Source organism: Rhinolophus ferrumequinum (genome assembly GCF_004115265.2).
Source record: "Rhinolophus ferrumequinum isolate MPI-CBG mRhiFer1 chromosome 15 unlocalized genomic scaffold, mRhiFer1_v1.p scaffold_54_arrow_ctg1_1, whole genome shotgun sequence".
NCBI lineage: Eukaryota > Metazoa > Chordata > Mammalia > Chiroptera > Rhinolophidae > Rhinolophus > Rhinolophus ferrumequinum.
Genome location: NW_022680357.1, coordinates 10,964,386 through 10,989,024, shown reverse-complemented (window position 1 = coordinate 10,989,024; position 24,639 = coordinate 10,964,386). Strand labels below are relative to the sequence as shown.

Genomic DNA, 24,639 nt, shown 5'->3' with positions numbered 1-24,639 from the left:
CCAACCAAGTCCCCGCTGCTCACAGGTTTCTGTGCCCCCCCCCCCCCGCCACCAACAACTGTGAGATGGTCAGTCGAGGACCAGAGTGGGCCCACAGCCAGGTCACGTTCTGCTTCATCCTGTCTTACTTTGTTTTATATTGTTTAATTTGAGCTGGCAATGAAAACTCAGAAGGCTTCCCAGGAAACTCTGGATTCTGGTTTCCTTGAAAAAAACTGGAAGGCCTAGTAATACTGGACCTGCTTTCCCATCCAGCAGAAATTGGTTCCAGCTAAGGAGCAGATGGTCTTTTATCTTAGTTTTGGTCACCCCAGATGCAGGTTGTCAGACCCGGATCTGGGTGCAAGCAGTTTGTTAGGGAGGGGGTCCCAGGATGCACCGATAGGAGGTGGGGAAGAGAGGCAGGGAAGGGAAGGGGCCAACACATGATACTGGGTGTCAGTGAGCAGTTGCTGCTGCGGGCAGCTGGGCCCAGTCCTGCTGGGGACATGTGGGTCACTTCGTATAATACACTACTTCTATGCTGCCGGAGGGGTGAGGGAACTGGGGTATTTCCCTCCCACTCCTGTCTGTCATCGGGAGAGGGCTGCATCTGGGGTTTTTCCCCCCGGCACTGCCAGTTTGCCCAGAGGAAAACCTCAGGTCAAAAGTCACAGATGGAGAGTCCCCGTGCAGGTTGTTGGCATGTGCTGGAATGGCAGCTGCCAAAGGGATGTGGGCAGGGGCACAGCAGTGCCTGTGGGGCCTGGCTCTCTAGTTTGCCACAGGCCCCACCATGCCCTAGTGTGTCTCCCTAATAGGAGGTTGAGTACTAGCTCCTCACATCGTCATACTTGTGCTGCTGATGTTCTTACAGAATAGAAATGTCCTTTGCCCTTATCACCTTCAAAAGTGGGAAAGTGAAATATTAGCTGAGAATGCCCTGTGGTTGCAATCCCACTCGGCTCAGTTCTCCCATTTCCGTGGCTGGCCTGGCCCCTGAAGGGGCCGAGTTGGCAACCTCTCATCCACACAGTGAAGTAAGTGCCTGTCACTCACCTGACATTTGGGGCCCTTGAGGCACCAGCTTTCAGTTGATAATACCATGGGGAGCGTCTTCCTCTGAGCCCACATCCCCACCACAGCCCTGTGTCGCGCCCCAGAAGTACTCCACCCACCGGGAAGCAAGGGTACGACCGGTGCAGGAAGAAAACCATCTTGCTGTTAGCCTGTCCCATGTCACAGGAGCCCAGAGGAGCCCGTGAGACACCTCTCTGATTCTCTCTCTAGGTGTCACAATTCACTTCAATTCTGATACTAAGCGGAGTTAGCGCAAACCCCACAGGTTAAGGGCTCGGTCTGACAAGGCGACCCCCACTTCGGACACCAGCCACGAGTGGCGTCCCCAGGCTGCCTGCACTTCTGCCCAGCCAAGTACAGGTTCACAGAACTCGGGGAAGTGTTATCCTTACTATTACAGTTTATTATAAAAGAGACAAGTGAAAAGGGACATAGGGCAAGGTCTGGAAGGGTCCCAAACACAGGGGTCTGTCCCCTTGGAATTGGAGTGTGCCGCCCTCCTGACACGTTCATGTATGGCCAACATGGAAGCCCCCCGAGCCCCATAACGTAGGAGTTTTTATTCCGTTTTCATCACACAGGCGCAATTGATTAAAACGTTGGCCATTGGTGCTTGTACTCTGGGCTCTCTCCGTTCCCCACAGGGCAGGGGATGGAGCCAAAGGTTCCTATCCTCTAATCACTTCATTGTTTTTTTGGGTGATCAGCCCCCATCCTGAGTCTCCCTTGAGTCATCTCATTGGTACAATTCCAAGGGTTTTAGGGGCCCTGTGCCAGGAACCAGGGACAAAGACCGAATATATATCTTTATTCACATGCATCTTTACTTTTCCACTGAGTTGCCACCCAGGCCATTCAGACCAAAGGGCAGATGGGGCTCCAGGAGTCACTTCTCTTTCTAGGATCCTCCAACTCTCCTTCCCCACCATCCGCATCCCCATGGACTATCCTGCCTCGATTCCCCCCAGAGTCCCAGTGTAAGGCTTTCTTTTTCCCTCCTTTCCTTTCCTCCTCCCTCCCTCCGTCCTTGCTCCCTCCCTCTCTCCTGCCTCCCTCCATCCCTCCCTTCTCCCAGGGTACATGTTTTACTGAGCATCCACTCTGTGCTAGGGGCACAGCTGGGTGTCCTGAGCTGGGGGCTGGGGAACCAGCTGTGCGTGAGGCCCGCAGGTCGGGCTCCGGTAGGTTTGTGGCTGGCCCCATCTCCAGCACTCCGTGAGGTCCTGGAAGCCAGGTGTCCACAGGCACCCAGTGGCCACTGAACTCCCTGCTGTCTGTCTAGGACAGAACAGATCTGACGCAAATGTAACACGTGCCACACAGGCAACTTGAAGTTTTCTAGTAGGCACATCTAAAAAAGTAAGAAGATATTCACAGTCACCAAAAGGTGGAAACAACCCAAATGTCCATCAGTGGATGGATGGAGAAACAAAATATGGCCCATCCATACAGTGGATATTAAACCTCAAAAAGGAATGAATTTCTAATACATGTGACAACATGAATGAACCTTATGCTAAGTAAAAGAAGACAGACACAAAAGGACACATATTATATGATTCTATTTATATGAAATATTCAGAACAGGTAAATCCATAGAGACAGAAGGCAGTTTGGTGATGGCCAGGGGCTGGGGAGAGAGGGGCGTGACAGCTGATGGGTACGGGTTTTCAGCTGGGGCCATGGAAGTGTCTTGGAACTAGATCAAGGTGACGGGGCCCAACTTTGTGAATGTACTAAATGCCACCAAATTGTTCACTTTAAAGTGATGTGAATTTTACTACAATTAAAAAGAAATAGGTGAACTTAAAGAAAATAACGTATCTTTTTTTAAACCGGTCTATCCAAAATGCTGTTATTTCAGCATGAAATCGATGTAAGAGGTTATGAATGAGGGATTTTACATCCTTTTTGGGGGCTAAGCCTTTGAAATCAGTGTGGGCGGAAACTGGCACTACTGCTCCATCCGGACCAGCCACGTTTCACATTCTCAGGTGACTCCTGCACGGGACCGTGAGGCCATAGAAAGAGGCGAGGGCTTCTGGCTTCTTCAGAGGAGCCAATGGAAAGGAAACTGTTCCTGCGAAGCCCCTCCCTTAGCATAACTCCCGCGTGTTGATTTGCTTATAACATCTCTGGGGTCTTGTCTCCTCTGACCAGTCCTTCCCCCAGAGACGAGAGTGCAGTGGTTTGAATGAAGGACACCCCCACCCCAAAGATGTGTCCACCCAGAACCTATGAATGTGACTACTTGGAAAAAGGATCTTCGCAGATGGAATTAAGTTAAGAATCTCAAGGTGAGATCATCTTGGATTGTCCAGGTGGACCTTGAATCCAACCACAAGTGTCCTTATAAGAAGAAGGGACACAAACGCAGAGGACGAGACCACATGCTGATGGAGGCATAGATTGGAGGAGCAGCCACAAGCCAAGGAACTCCCACAATTGCCGTGTGGGGGAGGAAAAATTTTCCTCAACCCTCTTAGTGTCCCTGGAAATTAAAGTGACAAAGACAGATTAACAGGGGAAAAGGACACACATGTGACTGAATTTTTAAATGTTCACAGGAGCCTTCACAGGAGAATGAAGACCCAAAGAGTGACTAGAGCAGGAAGCTTTTAAACCTTTGAGACAAAAAAGCAATAAATTTGTGAAGAATGACAAGACAGACGGTTTGGGCTTGGGTGGTATGTAGTGAAAAAGTAACCAGGAAGGTAAGGGTGAGTTTACCAGGACGTGCCACATTTCCCATTGCTGGTACAGGGAAGGTACCTGTCACGTGGGGGTGTTATTCACCTGTTTCAGGGGAGACAGACAAGAGGCCAGGTCATTGTGACCTTCCTGCTTCTGCCTATTTCTGTTTCTCAAACTCCTTCAGCTGAGGGCGGCCAGATAGCTCTGTTGGTTAGAACGCAACCTCTGAACAACAAGGTTGCCGGTTCAATTCCCACATGGGATGGTGGGCTGTGCCCCCTGCAACAAAAGATTGAAAACAGCAACTGGACGTGGAGCTGAGCTGCACCCTCCACTACTAGACTGAAGAACAATGGCTTGGAGCTGATGGGCCCCGGAGCAACACACTGTTCCCCAGTATTCCCCAATAAAAAATTAAAACACAAACAAACAAACAAAACTCCTTCAGCTGGAAGTATCCAGTATGCCCAGGTGCCATATTTTGGGGTAGCGTGTCCAGAACCCCTGAAGCTGGAGACAGCCAGAAGCTGGGAGAGAAGCACAGCCCAGATTCTCCCTCAGGGCCTCCAGAAGGAACCAACGCTGCTGATACCTTGATTTTGGACTTCTGGCCTCTAGAATTGAGAGAAAACACATTTCTGTTGTTTCAAGCCGCCACAGGAAGGATAAAGGAGAGTGAGAGACAACTGTACCCACCTCCCAAAGGAGCACTCCCCAACCCCTCTGTGGGGTACTTAGAACCTGGGCCTTGCATCTCTGGACCTGGGTTGAAAGCTGGCTCACCTTGTGACCTGGGCCATCTTTCTGAGCCTGCCTGAGACTCTATTTCTCTGTTTGTACAATGGGATAACAGTGCCACCAGCTTCCTCGTGGTGTTGCAGGAATGAATGAGATTCGCAGGTGAATGGGTAAAACATGTGCCAGGGAGCAAAGGGACCCTACAGAGTGGCGGTGTTCATCTCTGTCATTGTGCCCATCTTAGGGATGGGGAAACAGGGTCAGTGAGTGAAGTGGCTTTGCCCAGAGTCATCCAGTAGCATGTGCAGGGTGACGCTAGCTCTCCGAGTCCAGATCTTGGTTTCCAGGATGCTCTTTCTGTTAAGCCTTTTCTCTAGCCCTTCACCGTGTAAGCCCCGTATCCCCAGTTCCACCAGGGGTTACCTGCCTGCTGAGCCTGTACTTGTACCCCACCTTCCATCTCACTGTCTCTCTGTGACAGTGCCCTTCCTGCTTCTCCCTAATGAACTCTGGCTTCAACCTGAGCTGCTTCCTCCTGGAAGCCTGCCCTGACTGCCCTCTCCCTCTGGGGGCTCTCCCAGGAGCCCAGCCTCAATCAGCAGGGTCGCTGCCCTCCAGGAGTCGGCAGTTGGAGGGGAGAATGTGAGTCACTGGTGCTCACAGTGGGCCATTCCTGGACAGGCAGAACATCAGGGTCTGACAGCTAGAACCTGGCTGTGACTGCATCACCCGGATAATTAGGAGGGAGCAGCCCCGAGGACCACCTCACCTGGCCGCATTGCGTGTTCCACCAAAGAGACTGCAGGAGCTCTGGTCTCTTTGCCCATGTGAGTGTCCTTCCTTCTGTCCATCCCACAAGGACCAGAAGTGGAAACCAAAACTAGAGTTGAGAACCCAAGTGACTGGCTCTTTGGTAAGAAGAGGGCATCTCCAGCCCCCAGTTATGTGCCACAGGGGACAGCTTTTGCTGGGACCAAGTGCCCCTGTGCCTCTCAGGGAACAGGCCTCTGGGATGATGGAGGTGGGACCCACAAGTTCCTAGGAGCCCAGTCGCCTGTGGTCTAGCAGAGTGGAATTGTGCCTAAAGGGCTGACTCATTCCTTAAGCATGTCATTTCATTCCTTCCTTGCCTCCGCGCCCTGCCCCCTTCCCAGGGTCTCGGACAAACAGGGAAGTGGGGAGCAGGGGTGGGGCAGTTGCTGGCCAGTCCTGAGCTTGGGCAGGGGAGTAGCGGGCAGGGAGACCTTCCTGGTCTCTGCCAGGGCTCTTCTGGGGCCCAGGTTCCAGGCCCGTCCTGCTCAGTCCTTGAGTAACTTTCTGTCCAGGTTCCCTGTACATGTGGGTGTCCTGCCAGCTGGGTTGGCTGCACTGCCCACTGGTCACATGCAGTTTACTCTGGCCACAGGGGCCCCTCTAAAGGTCAGCCAGCGGCAAACCGTCTGGGTTGCCTCAGAGCCTTCCTTCCTCCTTCTCCGCCTGCCTCCCAGAAAGCCCAGGACAGCCCCGAGGGGCCTGAGCACCACCCCTCCAGGCTGACCCCTGCGTAACCTGATCTGAGAGGAATGAGAGGACACTGGAGCCTAAGGCCACCGAGGCTCCCAGGTGTCACAGTGTCACTGGCCCAGGAAACCACCTGATCTGACCAGTGGCCTAAGCGTCATCATGAATCGCAAATCTGGACTGAGCAAACAGGCCTTGCGCCAGAGTCTCCCGTTTCTGGGATGGGGGCAGTGCCGTGAGAACCGCAGGCTCTGGGGCGGCATTTCCATGCTCCCCCAGGGACACGTGGCCCTGCTGGGCTCCCACATTCAGATAACCTCTTAGCCAGGCCAGGTGGTGCTTTCAGAGCCCCCAGGGGAGGAAGGAGGCCACTGTGGTGACACGTGAGGGTGTGTGGGGTGTGCTCTCACACCGCCTCTCCTTCCTCCTGCACCGCAGCCAAAGACTTGGCAGGACGTGCTCCCAGTTGGCTGCTGGCTTACTAGCTATTTCCAGGCAGTGGTGGGTAGTAAAGAGTTTTTATAGATACGTCCTCTGGGGATAGGGTTGATAGATTCAGCAAATAAAAATAAAGAATGCCTAGTTAAATTTGAATAAGCAAAAGATACTTTTTTAGTGTAAGTATATCCCATGCAGTATTTGGGACATACTTATGCTAAAAAAAAAATTCATTGTTTATCTGACGTTCACGTTTAATGGGTGTCCTCTATTTTTTCTGGCAACCATATCTGCATAGTAAGACAGCCCACAGATTTTGAGGCTCCTACCCCCTTGAATTCCCCTTCTTCCTCCTCCCTCTTAGATTGAGTTATTTGGCATGGGGGAGGGAGTCTAAATATCTCAATCAAGATTGACATTTGTGATGAGCCCTTGCTCTGCTCCCCACATACAAGTTGGCCACTTATTCACATCCCCCCAGTTCCACCCAAAGAGCGGCGCCCTGGTCACGTGAGCCAGCTAATCCTCCTCCTGGTACATTACAGGCAACCTTGAACGGTTGTACAGGTTGCACATTGTGCAACTGCGTCGTTGAGAAGAGCACCCTCTGCACAGCCTGCACAGCTCTATACAGCGACTCTGTCCCCAGATCTAGATTTTGACCACCAGGACCTCCCTTTCTCTCATTTACTTCTCAAACTGGGCTTCCCACAGACACTGTCCTGTATCCCCCAAGTCCCTGCATCCAAGGAAAACTCGAGCAATCCGGGAAGGCACCGCAGCAATGATTAAAAAGAGCTGAGTGCCCAGGCTGTGCACAAAAGGGCTTTTGATTCTCGGGGCCGACCTAACATCTGCTGGAGGGGCACTCCCTTCTCACTGCCCAGCGTGCAGGTCTGGGCGCAAGGAGCCAGATTAAAGATTTCCTGCCTGCCCGCCCGCTTGCCACATCCTTTCTCGCTCCTCACCCTGGTCAACCCCCTCCCTCCCGCGCCCCGCGCGCCCATCTAGGCATAATTTTAGAAACGTAATAGATGCTGCACTGCACATTCTTGGCCTGGAGCCTGTGGGGGCAGGTCCTAACAGAATACAGACATTTCTTTCTTAGGTCATGTCGATAGAGATCCTCTGTTTTCCCCCGGGGACAGGTTTCTGAGGGGCCATTGTACGCAGACCAACTCGTCGCACACTCACTTCTTTGTGGGGTCCCCCCACCACCCCACCCCACCAAGCTGCATTATTTTGCAGGGTCAGTGCCAGCTTCTCTTTGCCTCTCCGAGGTCCCCACAGCCACCAGAAGCAGTGGGGCTCATGGGTTTGAGGGCCCCAGGTGGTAGCAGCCATGAGGACACCTTTGCAGAGCGCTGGGGTCACTTGGTGTCTTAAACTCTGATGGGCGGGGCCCCTGGGCCTGGGGAGAGAAGGCCAGCCGGATTTTAGGATCTGGACCTTGGACAACAGGCAGGGCTTTTGTTTCCTTCCCAAGCCAGGAAAGCCTGCAGTCTTTCCAGATTTCAAGGAATTGCCCCATTCCAGGAACCGCCATTCCTGAGGCCGCTGGAGCGTAAGAGAGCGGTGGGTAGGAAGGAGACACATCCCGAGTCTCAGGTCCAGTGACTAACGTCTACGCAGCACTTGGATGGCAGGCTCTAGGCTGCAGGCCTCCTCTCCTTATCTTCCCATCCACCCTAGCAGGCGGGGGACCAGTGATACACCCATTTACAGGTAAGGAAACTAAGGCTCTGGTGGGGTGAGGTGACATGGTCACACAGCCAAGCAGTGGCACATCCAGCACTGAAGCCTGAATCCTCTACCTTGGGAGGACCCTCTAGCCCCCCTTAAAAACAACAACAACAAAAAAACAGCCTTATTGAGCTATCATTCACATACCATACAATTCACCCATTTAAAGTGCAGTTCAATCAGTGGATTTTAGTGTAGGGAGAGTTGTGCAACCATCACTACAGTCAGTTTTAGGATATTTTTATCACCTTCGAAAGAAACTGTGTCCCTCCCAATCCCTCTGTTCCCCCAGCCCTAAGCAACCACTAATCTACTTTCTGTCTGTGGATTTGCCTGTTCATATAAATGTAATCCTACAACGTGTGACTTTTATGTCTGGCCCCTGTCACTTAGCATCATGTTTTCAAGGCTCATCCACTTGTAGCGTATGTCATGCATCAAACTTCATTCATCTCATGACTGAATAGTATCCCATTGTATGAGTGGACCACATTTTGTTTGCTCATCAGTTGATGGACATTTGGGTTGTTTCCATCCACCTTTTCATTACTTTGAATAATTCTGTTGAGAACATTTGTGTACACATTTTCACTTCTCTCCGGAGTCCCCCATTCTTAAGTCATTTGAATGACTATGACAGGTCTTTCCCTTCTGGGATTTCTCTAGCTGGGACCTCCCTGTCCAGTCAAATCCAGCTCCTGGCTTACACCCTCTTCTTACAGCGACCCGATCTCCCTGGTCGTCTCAGCCATGGCAAGAGAGGCTGTTCTGCAGCTGCATCCTTTGCCCTGTCGCCTTTGCTGTGTGATCTTGGGCCACTCACTCAGCCTCTCTGGACCCCAGTGCCTTTATCTATGAAGTGAGGATCTAATTCTGACCCCATGGGGCTGCTGTGAAGATTGCGATGGCAAGAGCTCTGCAGTCTGGAAGCACGGAGAGGGGCCGTGTGGTGCTGGGTGGGCATGGGTTCATCTCTTCAGCCAGCTGTTTTCACTCTGCCAAGTTCCCGCCCTAAGCTAGGCTGTGGCTGCTGCCATAAATCAGTGGCTAGAGCAGAGGTTCTTAACCAGGGGCAAGCTTACCCCCTGGGGATATTTGGCAACGGACATCTTTGGTTGTCACAGTAGGTGGAGGGGTAGATGCTACTAGTACCTGGTGGGTGCAGACCAGGGATGCTGCTAAATACTCCGCAATGCACAGGACAGTCCCCACAGGTATTGATGATCCAGCCCCAGGTAGCAATAGTGCCAAGGCGGAGAAACCCTGATCGAATGATACTGTTGTTACTCATTTTTCATGTGTGTATGTATTTGTAACCTTCTCTCTTGCCAAAATGGATCAGAAGTAACTAACAAAGATATCGACAAAACAATGGGATTTTTTTTATAAATGAGGAAACTGTGATAAAAATTTAATAAGAGGGAAGGAAAATAAAACAACACCTGTGTTAAAACACACTACTGCTTCCAGAGCTAGGATGTACATTTGGTCTGAGCTTCCTAGTGGCCAAAGCAAAAGGGGAAACAATCAGCTTCAAGAGTCTCACCGTTCTAAAGTTGAAAACATATTAAGAGCGCCAGGGAAGTCTGGCTTTCCTGGGCCTGAAGAAGTCAAGGCTTTTCTCTTCCCGGCACTTACAGGGGCCATGGTGACAGCACCGTCCTTAGCATCAGCCCTACAGGGAACACCATAGCAACACTCACGTTCTCCAAAGCAGGACTGCAGCGTAAGGCTGAGGACAGCTTGGCAAAATCAGCCCTTCTTCGAGTGCCTGCCCAGAGTGTGGTGGTTTACTTTCTCAATTTGATGGCAGAAAACGGAGCCCATGCTTTAGGCAGTTCAGAATAGCGATGGGAACAGGGTCTCTGGGCCCAAACTACTCGGACTTACTCCCAAGTGGCTGTGTGAGTGAGCTTGGGCCATTCCCTACACCTACCTTTTTGAGCTCACTTTCCTCATCCATAAAATAGGGCAGAAATACTACTTACCTCACAGGGCTGTCGGGGGAAGTAAATGAGACAGTATGTATCCAAGGCTCGCCCCAGGGCTGGCAGAAGCTATTATTTCTGTGCTATGGAGGGTGGTCGGTAACACTTGCATTTTTATTTATTTTTTATTTTTATTTTTTTATTGGGGAAGGGGAACAGGACTTTATTGGGGAACAGTGTGTACTTCCAGGACTTTTCCAAGTCAAGTTGTTGTCCTTTCAGTCTTAGTTGCAGAGGACGCAGCTCAGCTCCAGGTCCAGTTGCCGTTGTTAGTTGCAGGGGGCATAGCCCACCATCTCTTACAGGAGTCGAATCGGCAACCTTGTGGTTGAGAGCACGCGTTCCAACCAACTGAGCCATCCGGGAGCTCAGGGGCAGCTCATTTACTTTATTCTAGTTGCGAAGGGCGAAGCTCGCTGGCCCATGTGGGAATCGAACCGACAACCCTGTTGTCCAGAGCTCACGCTCTAACCAACTGAGCCACCCCACCCGTCCGCCCCCACACCTGCATTTTTTAATGAAAGATTCAGCCTTTGGGCTAGGGTTGGGGGTATGTGTTTGGGATCCACTCTTGCTCTGGAAAGCAGTGAAGGGGTGAAGGTTTTTGGCGGGGAGATATCCTGCAGCCAGATGTGGTCAGATCGGATCCGGCTGTGTTCTGCTTAAAACCTTCTCTGACTGCGCTTTACGTAAGGGCAACATTCACATTTTCTGGCCCAGACCCTTGGGGCCCATGCCTCACTTACCATCAAGCTTTCTCCTCTATACCCACCTCCATCCTATGCCCCAGTAGTCATTCCAAACCCCAGAAAATTGTCAACCTGCCAGGCCTTTGCCCACGCAGTGCCCTCTGCCAGGAATACTCTCCCTCCCTATCTGCCTCACTCATGTATTAAGACTTGACTTGAACATCAGTCTTTGTTGGATTTCCTACCCGCAAGGAACAGTAGTTTCTTCTTTGTATCCAGCTCCCTCTCAGCTATAACACTGAGACTGCTGTCAGAAAGCATCACTCACTCACTCATTGATTCATACACTGCCTCATTCACTTATTGATTCAATCACTCATTTATTCATTCATTCATCAGTGAACTATGGGGGGCCCCCTGTTTGCCAGCTGCTGTTCTAGGTACTAGGGATACAACAGTAAACAAAACGGACAAAAGTCGCACCCTTGGGCGTCTGTGTCTCCAGTCCTTGGACCTGGTAAGTGCTCAATAAACCACCCAACAGAAAGTTTTCTACCTCATCTTCTGCCTCCCAGTCCCGTGCCCTATGTCCTAGTGACAGTGCTATTTAGACCCCCAAACGTGTCATGCAGTCTCCCGCCCTGCTCTTGCTGCTCCTTCTGCCTGGAATGCCCCACAGGTTGGCTCCACTGTCATCCCCACTTTTCAGGGGCAGAGGCAGCAGAGAGGTTGTGGAGCCTGCCTCAGGCCACACAGCTAGTATGCCCGGAGCTGTTGTCCTTCCGGCTGCAGAGCCCTGCCGCCCAGCAGCTGGCCTCCAAGTGCTCTGTGTGCAGGGCCTGTGGCTCTGACGGCCATCATGTTTCTGATCCCTTGTGTCAGACCTCAGGTCGAGGCTGGAGAAGGGAGATGACCTCAGCTGATGCCGTGAGGCCCCAGGCCGAGGTCCGGCAAGCAGCCCATCAGCATGGCAGTTCCTCTTAATAGAAAGGAAAGGCCGTAGTCACAGCCTGTACCCTTTGATCGAGCTGTCTAGGGTTCATATCCCAGCTTCATCATCTACTGGGTTCTGTGATTTGCCTAAATTACTTCACCTTTCTGAGCCTCAATTCTCTGTAAAATGGGGTCTCTACCCATTGGGTTATTGTGAAGATTAAAGAAGATGACAGTATAAACAAAACAGCATAATCCAGTAATTGTTAGCCACTGTGATTATTGTTCATAATTATTGTAATAGTACTTTAATTAGAATTGTTCAAAACAAATAAGAGGACTCAGCTAGTAGCTTCAGGAGTTTACAGTCCTCAGCTTTGGCCTCTCCTCCTCCAGGAAGCCCTCCCTGACCACCCCACCCAGATGCACCCAGAGCCTCCACATCCTTCCCTTGTGCCCTTTACTCTCTGACTGTTATAAACACATTTGGTGGTCTTGTTTCAGGCCTGTCTCCCCAGCAGACGCCAACTTGGTCTTGGCCACTACTATTCATCAGGGCCTGCCCCAGTGGCTGGCATGTAGCAACGATCAATACGTATTTGTTGCATGGCCAAACAGGGACAGGGCAGCCTGAGATGCCTTTGCTCCTCTCTGTGGGGCCCAGAGGAGGACATTCCTGGAGTCCTCCAGGAGGAGGGAAAGCAGGAGGGAATTCCTCTATAGAGTGCTGATGAGAGCAGGGATACCCAAGCGGGTGTCTGTAGAGAGGGGAGTACCCCCCAGCCCTAGAAACTGTCACATGCCCATCTGTCCTCATGCTGCTGGGGTACAGGTGGGAGGGGGTGAGGCACGCCCAGCATAGCCTGGTGGTTGGCCTGTGTGTCTATTTCCTTCCCTGCAGATTGAGGGCTATTGTCAAGTGAGGTGTAACACCTGGCTCAGTGAGCTAGTTACCCACACCCTCTTTACCTTTTCCTTCAGGTGTCACCTCCTCGTTGTGTGACCCCGGGCAAAGTCACTTCACCTCTGTGTGCCTCAGTTACGTCCTCTGTAAAACGGGACGATAAAAGGCATGACCTCGCACCGTGACCATCCGGATGAGATGAGAACACCCATGGTGCTCAGCTCGAGGAGTACTCTGAAAACGTGAGTTCTGTTTTTGATTATTCTTTACCCTTATCGGTTCGCCCAGCTAGTGTTTACAGAGCACCTGCTATTTGCCAAGTGAGCCGAGTTCCAGGTGCTGGAGACCCAGCGAACAGGATCCTGTTTCAAACAAACCAGATTCTTTTTTTAAATGTTTGTGAGACCATCCGGGAAATGCAAACCCGGATTCAGTGACATTGGATGAAATTCAGAAATTGTTCATTTTTTCCCAGCACGTCATAGTCTTGTGGTTATATTTGTAAAGAGTTCTCATCTCTTAGAGACTCAAACTGAGGTGTTTGCAGAAGAAATGGTATGATGGCCGGGAGAATACGCAAGTCATGTGTGGGAACCGCTCAGAACCTGCAGGTTCACTGTTAGGGGCCCTTGTTTCTGCCTTTTCCTCAATCCCGCTCCCCTTTCTCACGACTCGTCTCCTTCCAGTTCCTTTTCTATTCCTTCCTCTCTCCCTCCCTTCCTTCTTTCTTTGTCACCCTCACTTGTTCTCTCCCTCTGGTACTCTCACTCCCTGCCCTGCCTGCTGTGGGCTGCAGACACTGCTGGGATGGGAACCACATATTGGGAGCTGGGGGGCCCAGGGAAAGTGCTTGCCAACCCTCAAAGAAATGTGTGGGGGTCTTGTCTGGAAGCAGGAAGCAGCAGCTTTTCAGCTATGAGGAACCCCAGGCCTTGTGAGGGTCTGTGGGGCTCTAAGGACAGGGTCCCCACTCATCCATCTGCCCCGTCTGGACAAATGATGGCCCTTGTCCACGCTGCTCAGCCAATGTTATGGACTGAATGTTTGTGTCTCCCCACCCCCAAAATGTGTATGTTAAAACCTACCCCCAAGCGTGATAGTATTAGGAGGTGGGGCCTTTGGGAGATGATGGTAAGGTCATGAGGGTGAAGCCTCACACATGGGAAGAAACCCCCGAGAGCTCCCTCACCCCTTCCACCCTGTGAGGACGCAGAGAAGACGGCCAGGCCATCTGTGAACCGGGAAGTGGGGCCTCACCAGACACCCAATCTGCCAGCGCCTTGATCTTGGACTTCCCAGCCTCCAGAACTGTGTGAGCTGTTTGTGGTTCACAAGCCACCCAGTCTGTCATATTCCTTTAGAGCAGCCTGAACGGACTGAGACGCCCAGCTTCATGTCCTCTGGACCACAGTCTTCATGGCCATAGCCGATTGCTGAAGCCTGTGGTGTGGAAAAAAGGAAAAAAGGCCATCCTCTCAGCCCAGGCTCTGGGATGCTGACGACCTGGGCTCCAGGTTTGCACGTGGAAAGAAAGGCAGGGTTCTCACTGCTGGCCCGAGCCCTTCAACCTAGGTCTGTCCTGCTGTCTCCGGCCCTGGCAGTTCCTGGAACAGCAGAGGAAGCCTCTGTGTTTCCTGCATTGCTCTCGCTTCCTGACATGGGACTCCTGGTCACAGATGTTTCACATCCCGTGATGGAGGTGGTGGTGACTTCATCACCTTAACCGGAAGCTCCTTAAAAAGGCTTGGGTCCCTGCCCTTTCCAGAAGCAGTTTTGGCAGAGTGTTAGGGACCTGGAGACTCTATACTTTTCCTTTCCAACAATCACACTTCTGGGAATTTGCCTGAAGGAACTGATCCTAAAACAAGAAAGGCAGCGTACCTAGCGTGATCTACTGCAGGGACATTTGAGATAGGACATCGTCGGCTTGACAGGTATGTTGTAACTGCTTGGTGGTCTTAAGTAGGCTTTTATAAATCGGAGTTATGATAATTCTTTATCAATATGGAAAACAATGTAATGCTACGCTGAAAACACAATGGCCATCTGCGGAGATGGCCTGGAAGGACTGGGGAGGTCCATCGATTTTCCTAAGGGTCTGTGTTCCTCTAAGAGAGGAAAACCGGCTTGAGTGTGGCAAGAGTGATGCCAGCCGCGCTCCCCATCTAGCAGCTGCATCACCAGGGCTCTGCCCGCCAATCCAATACTAAACCCAGGCATCTGTTCCATTTTTGAAAATGAAGACTGACATCATAAGGCGTGTTTCCTTTTTGGATGATCCTGTGACTTTCTGGAGGGGAAGGGAAGGACGTGTGGAAACAAACCAGGGAGTCCTGGAAGCCCGCTGGGAGGCAGAGCCCCTGGGGCAAGGATTTGGTCTTTTTCACATCAAAAACTTGTTGACAGCTCAGAAAGCACAGCCTCTCTCCTGGAGACAAGGCAGGGGTGTTTATTTTTTCTAAAAGGTTTAAAAAGGTCTTTATTTTATTGTAAACGCAATACATACATGCTCATTGTTGTTTTTTTGTTTTGTTTTGTTTTGTTTTAAACCCAAAGAATACAAAGTTGTATAAAGTAAAGTTCTTGCCCCTTTTCTTCAGAGGGAGCCTCCCTGGGCTGTTTGGGTCCTTTCTTTCTTTTAGATGTTTTCCATATCAAGGGTTTTCAAACGTTTTTAGCTCCAAGCCACGGTGAAAAATTGATTTTGTGTTGTAACCCAGGACACACGGACACTGACATATAACTAAACAGAAGTTTTATGCAGTGATACTTACAAGGAATGCAGTCAGGGTTTGTCTGTTCTGTTCTATTCCTATTCTATTCCTATTTTCATTCCGTTCCTGCCCAGCCCAGCCCAGCCCAGCCCATCTACAAACAAAGGTAGCCGGTCATAACCCAATCCTATGGTTTCATGTTTGGTGTGACCTTCAGTGAAACGCTGCTGTAGATGTTAACATACAATCTCGATTGTTCGCTACTGCTTTTTTAAAAAAAATTATTTTTCACTTACAGTTGACAAACAACATTATATTAGTTTCAGGTGTACAGCATAGTGATCAGACATTTATATACCTTACGAAGTGATCCCCCGGTAAGTCTAGTACCCACCTGACACCCTCCATCGTTATGACAGTATTACTATTTCCTGTGCTATATGTTACATCCCCGTGACTGTTCTACACCTGGCGATTTGTACTTCTCATCCCTTTGCCCTTGAGGATTTTGCAGCCTGCTTTCCATCTGCAGACATACCGGCTATTTCTTCCTCCTTCCGCGGCAGAGGGACTTACTGAGCGGTTTTTCACAGTGTACTTGTCAGCTTCTTCTGCATAGCTGTTTGTGTTGTCCCCCCATGGGGCTGTCAGCAGCAAGGTTCTGGGGGATCTCCCATCCGCTCAGGTACAAGGATAACCTGGCAATAAAGCAGGCACTTCTCAAACACCTTGATTGCTGCTGGGAATGGCCTAGGGAGGAGTTCTTCAAGGTGTGCTTCTGGGGGTACAGAAGGACCCTTTGCTCCCCAGCAGGGCACCCTACATCTGATGACCACACAGGACTTTATTTCTGCTTTGTTTCTCAACCTGCTTACGATGCTGGGAAATACTTCAGCGCGTTTTAGAAATGAGTCGGGTCCCCGGTTCACTTCTCCTTTCTCCTCTTCCACTTCCTTTTTTGTTACTCGAAGGCTTCAGAGGTGGGGATGTTCCTCAGCCCTTTGCCAAAGCTCTTCCACAGCGCTGGCCTTTCTGCCCGGGGACTTTTTGTGTTGTCTAGCTTGGTCAGTGTGCACCATGTGCATATGTACATGAATGGGGACCGCAGCTACGTGAATGAGAATAGGCCCTTAATTTGCAGTCCTGTCTTAGGTTCAAATGCCGATTCTGACACTTCCAAGCGGCAAAACCTTGGGTCTCGGTTGCTTTACCATTATTAAAATGGGGATTATATAATAATTCCTACTCAGGTTAAAAGGATAGAATATGGGTAAGCACACTAACTGTAGAGAGAGCCTATCTGGATTCTGATCTTGGCTTCACACTCACTGTGTGACCTTGGGCAAGATACTTAACTACTCTGTGTCTCAGTTTCCTCATCTGTAAAATGGGGCAAACACTGTCTACCTTACAGTGTTCTTGTGAGGATTAAATGAGTCATATACACGCTGATAGAGCCTGGCTACGCATTTATTATGGCTATTGTTATTATTAAGAAGGACCCAAAAAAATGATCTATTGTCTTTGGCTTGGAGTAATCACAGTTTTGTTTTTAAATTATGGTTTTAGAGAGAGCATGCTGTTGGTTCAGAAGGCAGGAGGCCTGGTAATGAGCATTTGGCCCTGACTGTGTAAGCGAGGAGGGAGAGGCAGTCTTAGAGGCCTCTTCCCCGGTGGGTTTCCCAGGTGTTTCTTCCACATTTCAGTGCCCCCAAGAAGGAGAGCGGGGTGGAAGAGGGGGCGCAGGGAAGTGGTTGAGGGGGAGACAGCCTCATCCCAGAAGGTGGGTAGGTGAAAGAGGAAGCAGCATAATTCACCTTTGTGTGTGTGTGTGTGTGGGGGGGAGTGGGGATGGGGAACTCTCCAGATAACAAGGTCTCCTAATGATGCTCCCAGGTCAGGACCCTTGGGGCCGGGGTGCAGGAAGCGGGAGTGGAGGGAATGTCAGGGTTCTGTCCCCTCCCCCCAGACTGCCTTCTCTTTATTCATGTGCCAGGCCTTTGCTGGGCACCTGGGACATATCTGTGAGCAACAGACAACGAGCCCTGACTTCCCAGAACTGACAGTGTAGCTGGGGACACAGATAAGGAATAACAAGCATACTGTCATTCATTAGAAGGTGACAAGTGGTACAGAAAATCAGGGAGTGGTGTCAAGAGGGTGAGGGAGGGGGCTATCATCTCTGAGAAGGTGGTTAGGGTGGGGCTGGTTGAGAAGGCGGCATTTCAGCAAAGACTCCAAGGAGGGAGGAAGCCATGTCTGATACCTGGGGTGACAGTGGTCCCGTCAGGCGGAATGGCCAGTGCAAAGACCCTGAGGCAGGACGGTGCTGGATCAGCAGGGAGGCCCCTGTGGGTGGAGTGGAGTGGTCACAGAGGCTTCGGGGAGGATCGCGACACCTCTCTGGACTGCGGAAACCAAGTTAGGACCTCAGGTGGGAGATGCTTGGTGGTTTGATCCATGAGTACATTTGCTTGGTAGGACGATTTTCTTATCACAGAGCTGTGACTGCTGCTAACAGATCAGAACTGTGATTCCAGAAACACATGGGCGCACGTTCATAGGTCTTGTGGGGTTTTGTTTTTCGTGGAAGGGGAGCTTAAAAAACAACAGCAACGCAACAATAATAATAGTTATGAACAACTGAAGCCTTACTATGTGCCAGGCATGCTGCCATGCTGCTTCTCCTCAGGAGTTTATCTCGTTGTCATGGCCACACTAGGAGATGGCAGGACAGCTGAGAAAACAGGGGAGTCTGGAAGGAGAGGCTGACCGAGGTCCTGCCACCAGGAAGGAACCAAGAAGGGGACTTTGGTGTAGACTTCGTGCCAGACTCAGAGTCATTGCCTCAAAGCAAAGGAGCCTGACTGCCCCACTCCCCACCCCAAGCCCTGATCAGACCCTCTGGACATTGGGCAATTCAGGCTTCCTCAGACTTGCTTTGCAGCCCCGGGCCTGCCCTTCTTCTGGCTGGAAGAGAAACAGGCCTTGAACCAAGTTCAGCAGCTGGTGCCAGGCAACCTAGAACTGGTGAACAAACACTGGTGTTCAGGTTCAAATTCCAGGAAACACAGAAACAGCCCAGCAGGGGTGCGCCTGGGAGAAAACCCCAGACAAGGAAGTCCCTTTGAAAGTTGCATGAGAAGGTAGCTCCCATGTCCGGGGCACCTGGAGAGACAAAGGTGTAAGAAACAGAGGGCCTTGTGGGTGCCCTGAGCGAGAGGAGGAACCTGTGTGGAGACCTGGCCTGGGCTGAAACACATTGGTAGACTATTCCCTTTCAGACGGGGGCTTGCTTCAAATCACACAGAACTGCTTGTTTCTGTTTTGTATGTTGGGGCTCTACAGAGGCTGCATTGAGGGGAAAGGTTCTGAGGTTCAAAAGCCCGAAAGATACGGGTCTGGGTGATTTAGAAGGCTTGAAGATCTCCACGGCATGGCAGCAAAATATGGACTTGCAGCCAGGCAGCCTGGGTTCAGTGACTCTGCTACCATTACTAGCTGTGTGAGCTTTGGCACCTTGCTTAACCTCTCTGGGCCTCAATTGCTACATCTTAAAACTGGAAATATAGTACTTACCTCACAGGGTTGTTGGGAAAGCATCGTGTGACTGGAGCATCATGTGACTGTTGGTAAAATAAACATGATTCTGGGATGCATGCTCCACCCACACCACCACCCCCTCCCCGCCCAGGGAGGTGGAATAGATCTCTGAGAATGAAGCTCTCTGTGCCATGGAGACATGTGTTTCCTGGAGGCGACAGCAACGAGAAAGAGCCAGCAATGATTGCAACGTCACAGGGTACTACTTCTTTTTGATTTATTATCTCTCAGCCTTGCTCCCAGTCAGAACATAAACTCCAGGGAAGTAAAGAATTTGCCCATTGTTACCCTGGTCCTTGCTCTTGGAACAGTACTGGCACCCAGGGCATATCAGCTGAGGGCGTCAAGGGGCTGTGTGACTTGGAGCCTGTTATTTAACCTTTCTGGGCCTCAGTTTCCCCATCCGTAAAACAGGAGGGTTTTTGTAAGGAGAAAAAGGAGATAATAGAAAAGTGCCTTGTCCAGGGTCTGGCACCCAGTAGGGACCCAGCTTGTGTGTCCTGTCCTTTCATCGTCGTCATCACCATCATCAGTCTGTATTAGGGGCTCATTCTGTAGCCTTTGCCTGAGCCGGCATATGTCTTGTTAAATAGAAACGCAGGCACGCAGCATGACATCTGGGTGTTGTTACTGAGTGGGGCAGGCCTCTCTTCCTGAGGACACATTTGCCCTGAGGTTTATGGGGCCCCCATAAATCAGGTAATCAGGTCCTCGCCCTGGGCAGGCCAGAGCTGCTTCTGGGTGGGCCTGGTGAGGACGGAGGCATAGACAGTTCTGGGATAGTCTCCATACCTCCAGGGGAAGGGTTAACCCAGGGAATTATGGGGCCCGGGAAGCTCACCTGGGCCTCTCCCTGGGCCCTGGCTACAGCTGCCATCGCCCACAGCAGAGACCAAGGATTGACTCAGGCCTCCTGACGTGGCCAGAAGACCAGGCAGCTGGCATTGCCAGATAGAATAGAAAATGCCCAGTTAAATGGGAATTTTAGACAAACAATGAGTGAGTGATTTTTTTTTTAGTTTCAGTATGACCTGTGTAATATTTGGGATGTATTACAAGTCTGCAATATTTAGGACATAGTTATACTAAACAATCACTTGCTGTTTAGCTGAAATTCAAGTTTAACTGGGTATCTTGTGTTTTTATTTGCTACGTCTGGCAAGTGAGACTCTACCAAGGTCTCTATGTCCGTAAGCATCCAGAGCCAGGGCCCTGGAAGAACAGCGAGCCAGGATCTTGCATGGGGCGGGGGTCAGGCACCCTTGGGCAAGCCTCTGGCCTCAGTTTCCCCATCTGCATAACTCAGCAGTCCAATTCTCTGCTGCACAGGGCTTTTGTGAGAATGAATTGTGTGATGCGTGTGGGAAATGTGTTTTTTGGAAATGGAAAAGGTGTTATGGAAACATTAGTTACCAGAATTCCTGGTTATAAATAACACAGACCAGTCAGTGGAGGCTATTTCTGGCAACTGGGTTCTTTGTTTTTGAAAATTACTTGTTTTCTTTTTTAGGCAGTTGGTGTTAGTTCTTAAAATGTTAGAAAATTCAGAGTAGCAAAAGGAGAAAAAACTCCTAATTTCCATCAGTCAGGGATAACCATTTATAGTGTTCTTTATCCTTGAAAAAGTGTGAAGAATTTTTTCCAGGTGTGTGTGTGTGTGTGTGTGTGTGTGTGTGTGTGTGTGTGTGTGAATTTTTTTCTTTTAACATAAAGTGGATCATATTCTGCATTTTTTTTAAGGCAATTGGTTTTGCTCTCTTGGCTGCTGTTATTTCTGAAATTGAATGAGGAAGTGTCACTCAGACGAAGTCTCTCCCTTTCTGTCTGGTCCATGTGATTCCAGTGTATTGGCACGTGCGTGTCTACTTCCCAGATCTCGTCCTGGGCCTAGTGGAGACTTTGCAGCTGCGTTTTGGGTTAGAACACAGCTGCAAAGTCTCCACTAGGAAAAGGAATAGTCACAGATTTCGTGTGACACTGTGTGGCCCCCTCCTGCTGTGTCCTAACAGGGCATACATGAGATGCCTGATTTGCTTTTTTTTTTTAACTGAGATATAATTCACAAAATATACAATTTAGTGGCATTTAGTACATTCAAAATATTGTGCAACCATCACCATTATAAACTTCCAGGACATTTTTTGGCAACCCCTAAAATAAACCCCATACCTATTAGCAGTCTCAGTCCCCACTCCTTCCAGTCCCTGGCAACCACTAATCAGCTCTCTGTCTCTATAGATTTGCCTAGTCTCGAAATTTCATGTAATTGGAACCATAAGATATGTGTCCCTTTATGTCTGGCTCCTCTCACTGAGCATAAGGTTTTCAAGGTTCATCCACGTTGTAGCAGGTATCAGTGCTTCGTTCCTTTTTCTGGCCAAATAATATTCTGTCATGTGGCTGCACGACCTTTTGTTTATCCATTCATCAGTTGATGGGCATTTGGGTTATTTCTACCTTTTGACTATTGTGGATAATGCTGCCGTGAGTATTCCTGTACACGGTTTTGTTTGAATACCTGTTTTCAATTCTTTTGTGCATCTGCCTGGGGGTGAAATAGCAGCTACACCATTTTACATCCCCATCAGCAATGTATGAGAGTTTCCGTTTCTTCATATCTTTCCCAACACTTGTTATTTCCATTTAAAAAAAGAATTTATGACCAGCACAGTGGGTGTGAGGTTGTACCTCACGGTGGTTTTGATTTGCATTTCCTTGATGACTAATGACGCGGAGCAGCTTTTCATGTGCTTGATGGCCATTTGTGTACCTTCTTTGCAGAAATGTCTATTCACGTCCTTTGCCCATTTTTAATTTAACTTAATTTTATTTTTTGTTGTAAAATATACATGACATAAAATTGACCATTTTAACCATTTTTAAGTGTACAGTTCAGTGTCGTTAAGTATATATTCACAATGGTAACTATCACCACCATCCATCTTCAGAACTTGTTTTTAAAAAGGTAACTTTTAAAAAGCACTTTTAGGTTCACAGAAAACTTAAGAGGAGGGTAGAGACATTCCCCAAATACCCACCCCCCACACACACGTACAGTCTCCCCCATTGTCAGCACCCCCACCCAAGTGGTACATTTGTTACAACTGATGAACCTACATCAACATCATAATTATCATAATTATCAAAAGTTCATAGTTTGCATTAGGGTTGACTTTTTTTTTTTAACTTTTATTTATTTAAGTGTGTTTTTCCCTGGACCCATCAGCTCAAAGTCAAGTAGTTGTTTCAATCTAGTTGTGGAGGGTACAGCTCACAGTGGCCCATGTGGGAATCGAACCAGCAACCTTGTTGTTAAGAGCACCGCACTCTAACCAACCGAGTTAACTGGCTGCCCCAGGGTTCACTCTTTTTTTTTTTTTTTTTAAGATTTTATCAGCCCACCATCCCTTGCGGGAGTTGAACCGGCAACCTTGTGGTTGAGAGCCCACTGGCCCATGTGAGAAGAGAGCCCACTGGCCCATGTGAGAATCGAACCGGCAGCCTTCGGAGTTAGGAGCACAGAGCTCCAACCGCATGAGCCACCGGGCCTGCCCCCCAGGGTTCACTCTTGATGTTGTACATTCTGTGGGTTTGGACAAATGCAATGATAAATGTCCGTCATAATATCGTAGAGAGTATTTTCACTGCCCTAAAATTCCGCTGTGCTCTGCCTATTCATCTGGCTCTGATCCCTCCAGTCCCTAGCAAACACTGGTCTTTTTACTCTCTCCGTAGTTTTGTCTTTCTCCAGAATTTTTGTGTCATCCCAGTGCGCATTTTAAAAATTGTGTTGTTTGTCTTTTTGTTATTGAGTTATAAGAGCTCTTTAAAAAATCTGAATAGATTGATCAGTCTGTATAATTGCAGTCAAATATATGATTTGCAACTAATTTCTCCCATTTAATGGGTTTTCTTTTCTCTTGATAATGTCCCTTGATGCACAAAGCTTTTTAATTTTGATGTAATTCAGTTTATCTATTTTTTTCTTTTTGTTGCTTGTGCTTTTGGTGTCACATTTAAGAAATCATTGCCTAATTCGGGTCATGAAGATTTGTACTTTTGTTTCCTTCTAAGAGTTTTATAATTTTTCCCTTTTGAATTAATTTTTTGTATGTGGTGTGAGGTAGGGATTCAACTTCATCCTTTTGCCTGTGGATATCCAGTTGTGCCGGCACCATTTTTTGTAAAGACTCTTTCCCCATGGAATGGTCTTGACATCCTTCTCAAAACTCCATTGACCACAGATGTATGGGTTTATCTGGACTCTCAATTTTATTTCATTAACATATATGTCTAGTCTCAGGCCAATACCACATGCTTTGACCACTGTAGCTTTGTGGTTACTTTTTTTAAATCAAAATGTATGAGACCTCCAACTTCTTTTTTCCAAGACTGTTTTTGTTATTCAGAGCCCCTTGCAGTTCTATATGAATTTTACTATCAGCTTGTCTCTTTATGCCAGAAAGGCAATTGGGATTTTGATAGAGATTACATTGGATTTGTACATTGATTTGGGGGAATATTGCCATCTCTGATGGTTGGTTTTATATGTCAACTTGGCTAGGCAAGAGTGCCCAGTAATTCAAGCAAACACTAATGTGGGCATTGCTGTGAAGGTGTACTGTAGATGTGGCTAACTTCTACAACAAGTTGACTTTAAGGAAAGGAGATTGTTTTGGTAATTTGGGCCTCATCCAATTAGTTGAAAGGCCTTCAGGGCAAAACTGAGGATTCCCAGAGGAAGAATTCCACCTGGGGACTCGAGTTCCAGATCCTGCCCGAGTTTCATATATGTTTATATCTGTATGTCTATATATCTATTTATCTATCTACCTCCTCTGGTTCGGTTTCTCTGATAGAACTCTGACTGACATACTACATGAATGTCTTTCCATTTATTTAGGTCTTCTTTCATTTCTTTCAGCAATGTTTTGTAGTTTTCAGTGTAGAAGTCTTAAACTTCCTTAAATTGTTTTCTGAATTTTATTTTTGTATTGTTCCTTGCTACTGTAGAAATGCAACTGATTTTTGTTTGTTGATCTAGTATCCTGCCACCAGCTGAATTTGTTTATTAGCACTAATTGTGTGTGTGTGTGTGTGTGTGTGTGTGTGTGTGTGAATTCCTTAGGATTTTCTACATGGAACATCATGTCATCTGCGAATAGAGATAGTTTTATTTTTTCCTTTCGAATCTGGATGCTTTTAATTTCCTTTTCTTGCCTAATTGTCCTGGCTAGACCTTCCAGTACCGTGTTAAAAAGAAGCGGCAAAAGCTGACATCCTTGCTTGTCCCTGATCTCGGGGAGGTCAGCTTCCAGCCTTTTACCATGGAGATAATGATGTTAGCTGTGGGCTCTTCATCGATGCTGTTTACCAGGTTAAGGACGTTTCCCTTCAGCTGCTAATTTACTGAGTATTTTTATCATGAAAAGGTGTTGGATTTTGTCAAATACTTTTTCTGCATCTATTGAGATGATCATGTGGCTGGTTTACTTTTCTTCCCTTGTTGGAAACATTGGGTTGGAAATTCAATCTGTGATTTTTCGGGGATTAAAAAAAGAGTTACAGTTTTACAGCTCTCCCCATAAGTAATCACAGGCTTACAGCTATGGTTAAGTGTTTAGGACAGATGAAAA

The 24,639-nt window shown here is 48.8% G+C and overlaps 1 protein-coding gene across 4 annotated transcripts in view; it reads left to right on the top strand.

Moving 5' to 3' along the window:
* The first annotated feature begins 12,790 nt into the window (after positions 1-12,790).
* LITAF (lipopolysaccharide induced TNF factor) overlaps positions 12,791-24,639 on the top strand; it is a 38,267-nt gene continuing 26,418 nt past the window's right edge. Inside the window, exon 1 of one of the 4 annotated variants that reach the window (XM_033101026.1) lies at positions 12,791-12,928. Coding sequence is in view for 1 of the 4 variants with exons in the window: in XM_033101022.1 (XP_032956913.1) it covers positions 19,184-19,202 (19 nt within the window). In the remaining 3 variants the exon portion in view is untranslated. Of the gene's footprint in view, positions 12,929-14,458; positions 14,621-17,717; positions 17,835-19,181; positions 19,203-24,639 lie in introns of those variants that run through there. The other 3 variants (XM_033101027.1, XM_033101024.1, XM_033101022.1) reach the window with 3 other exon arrangements.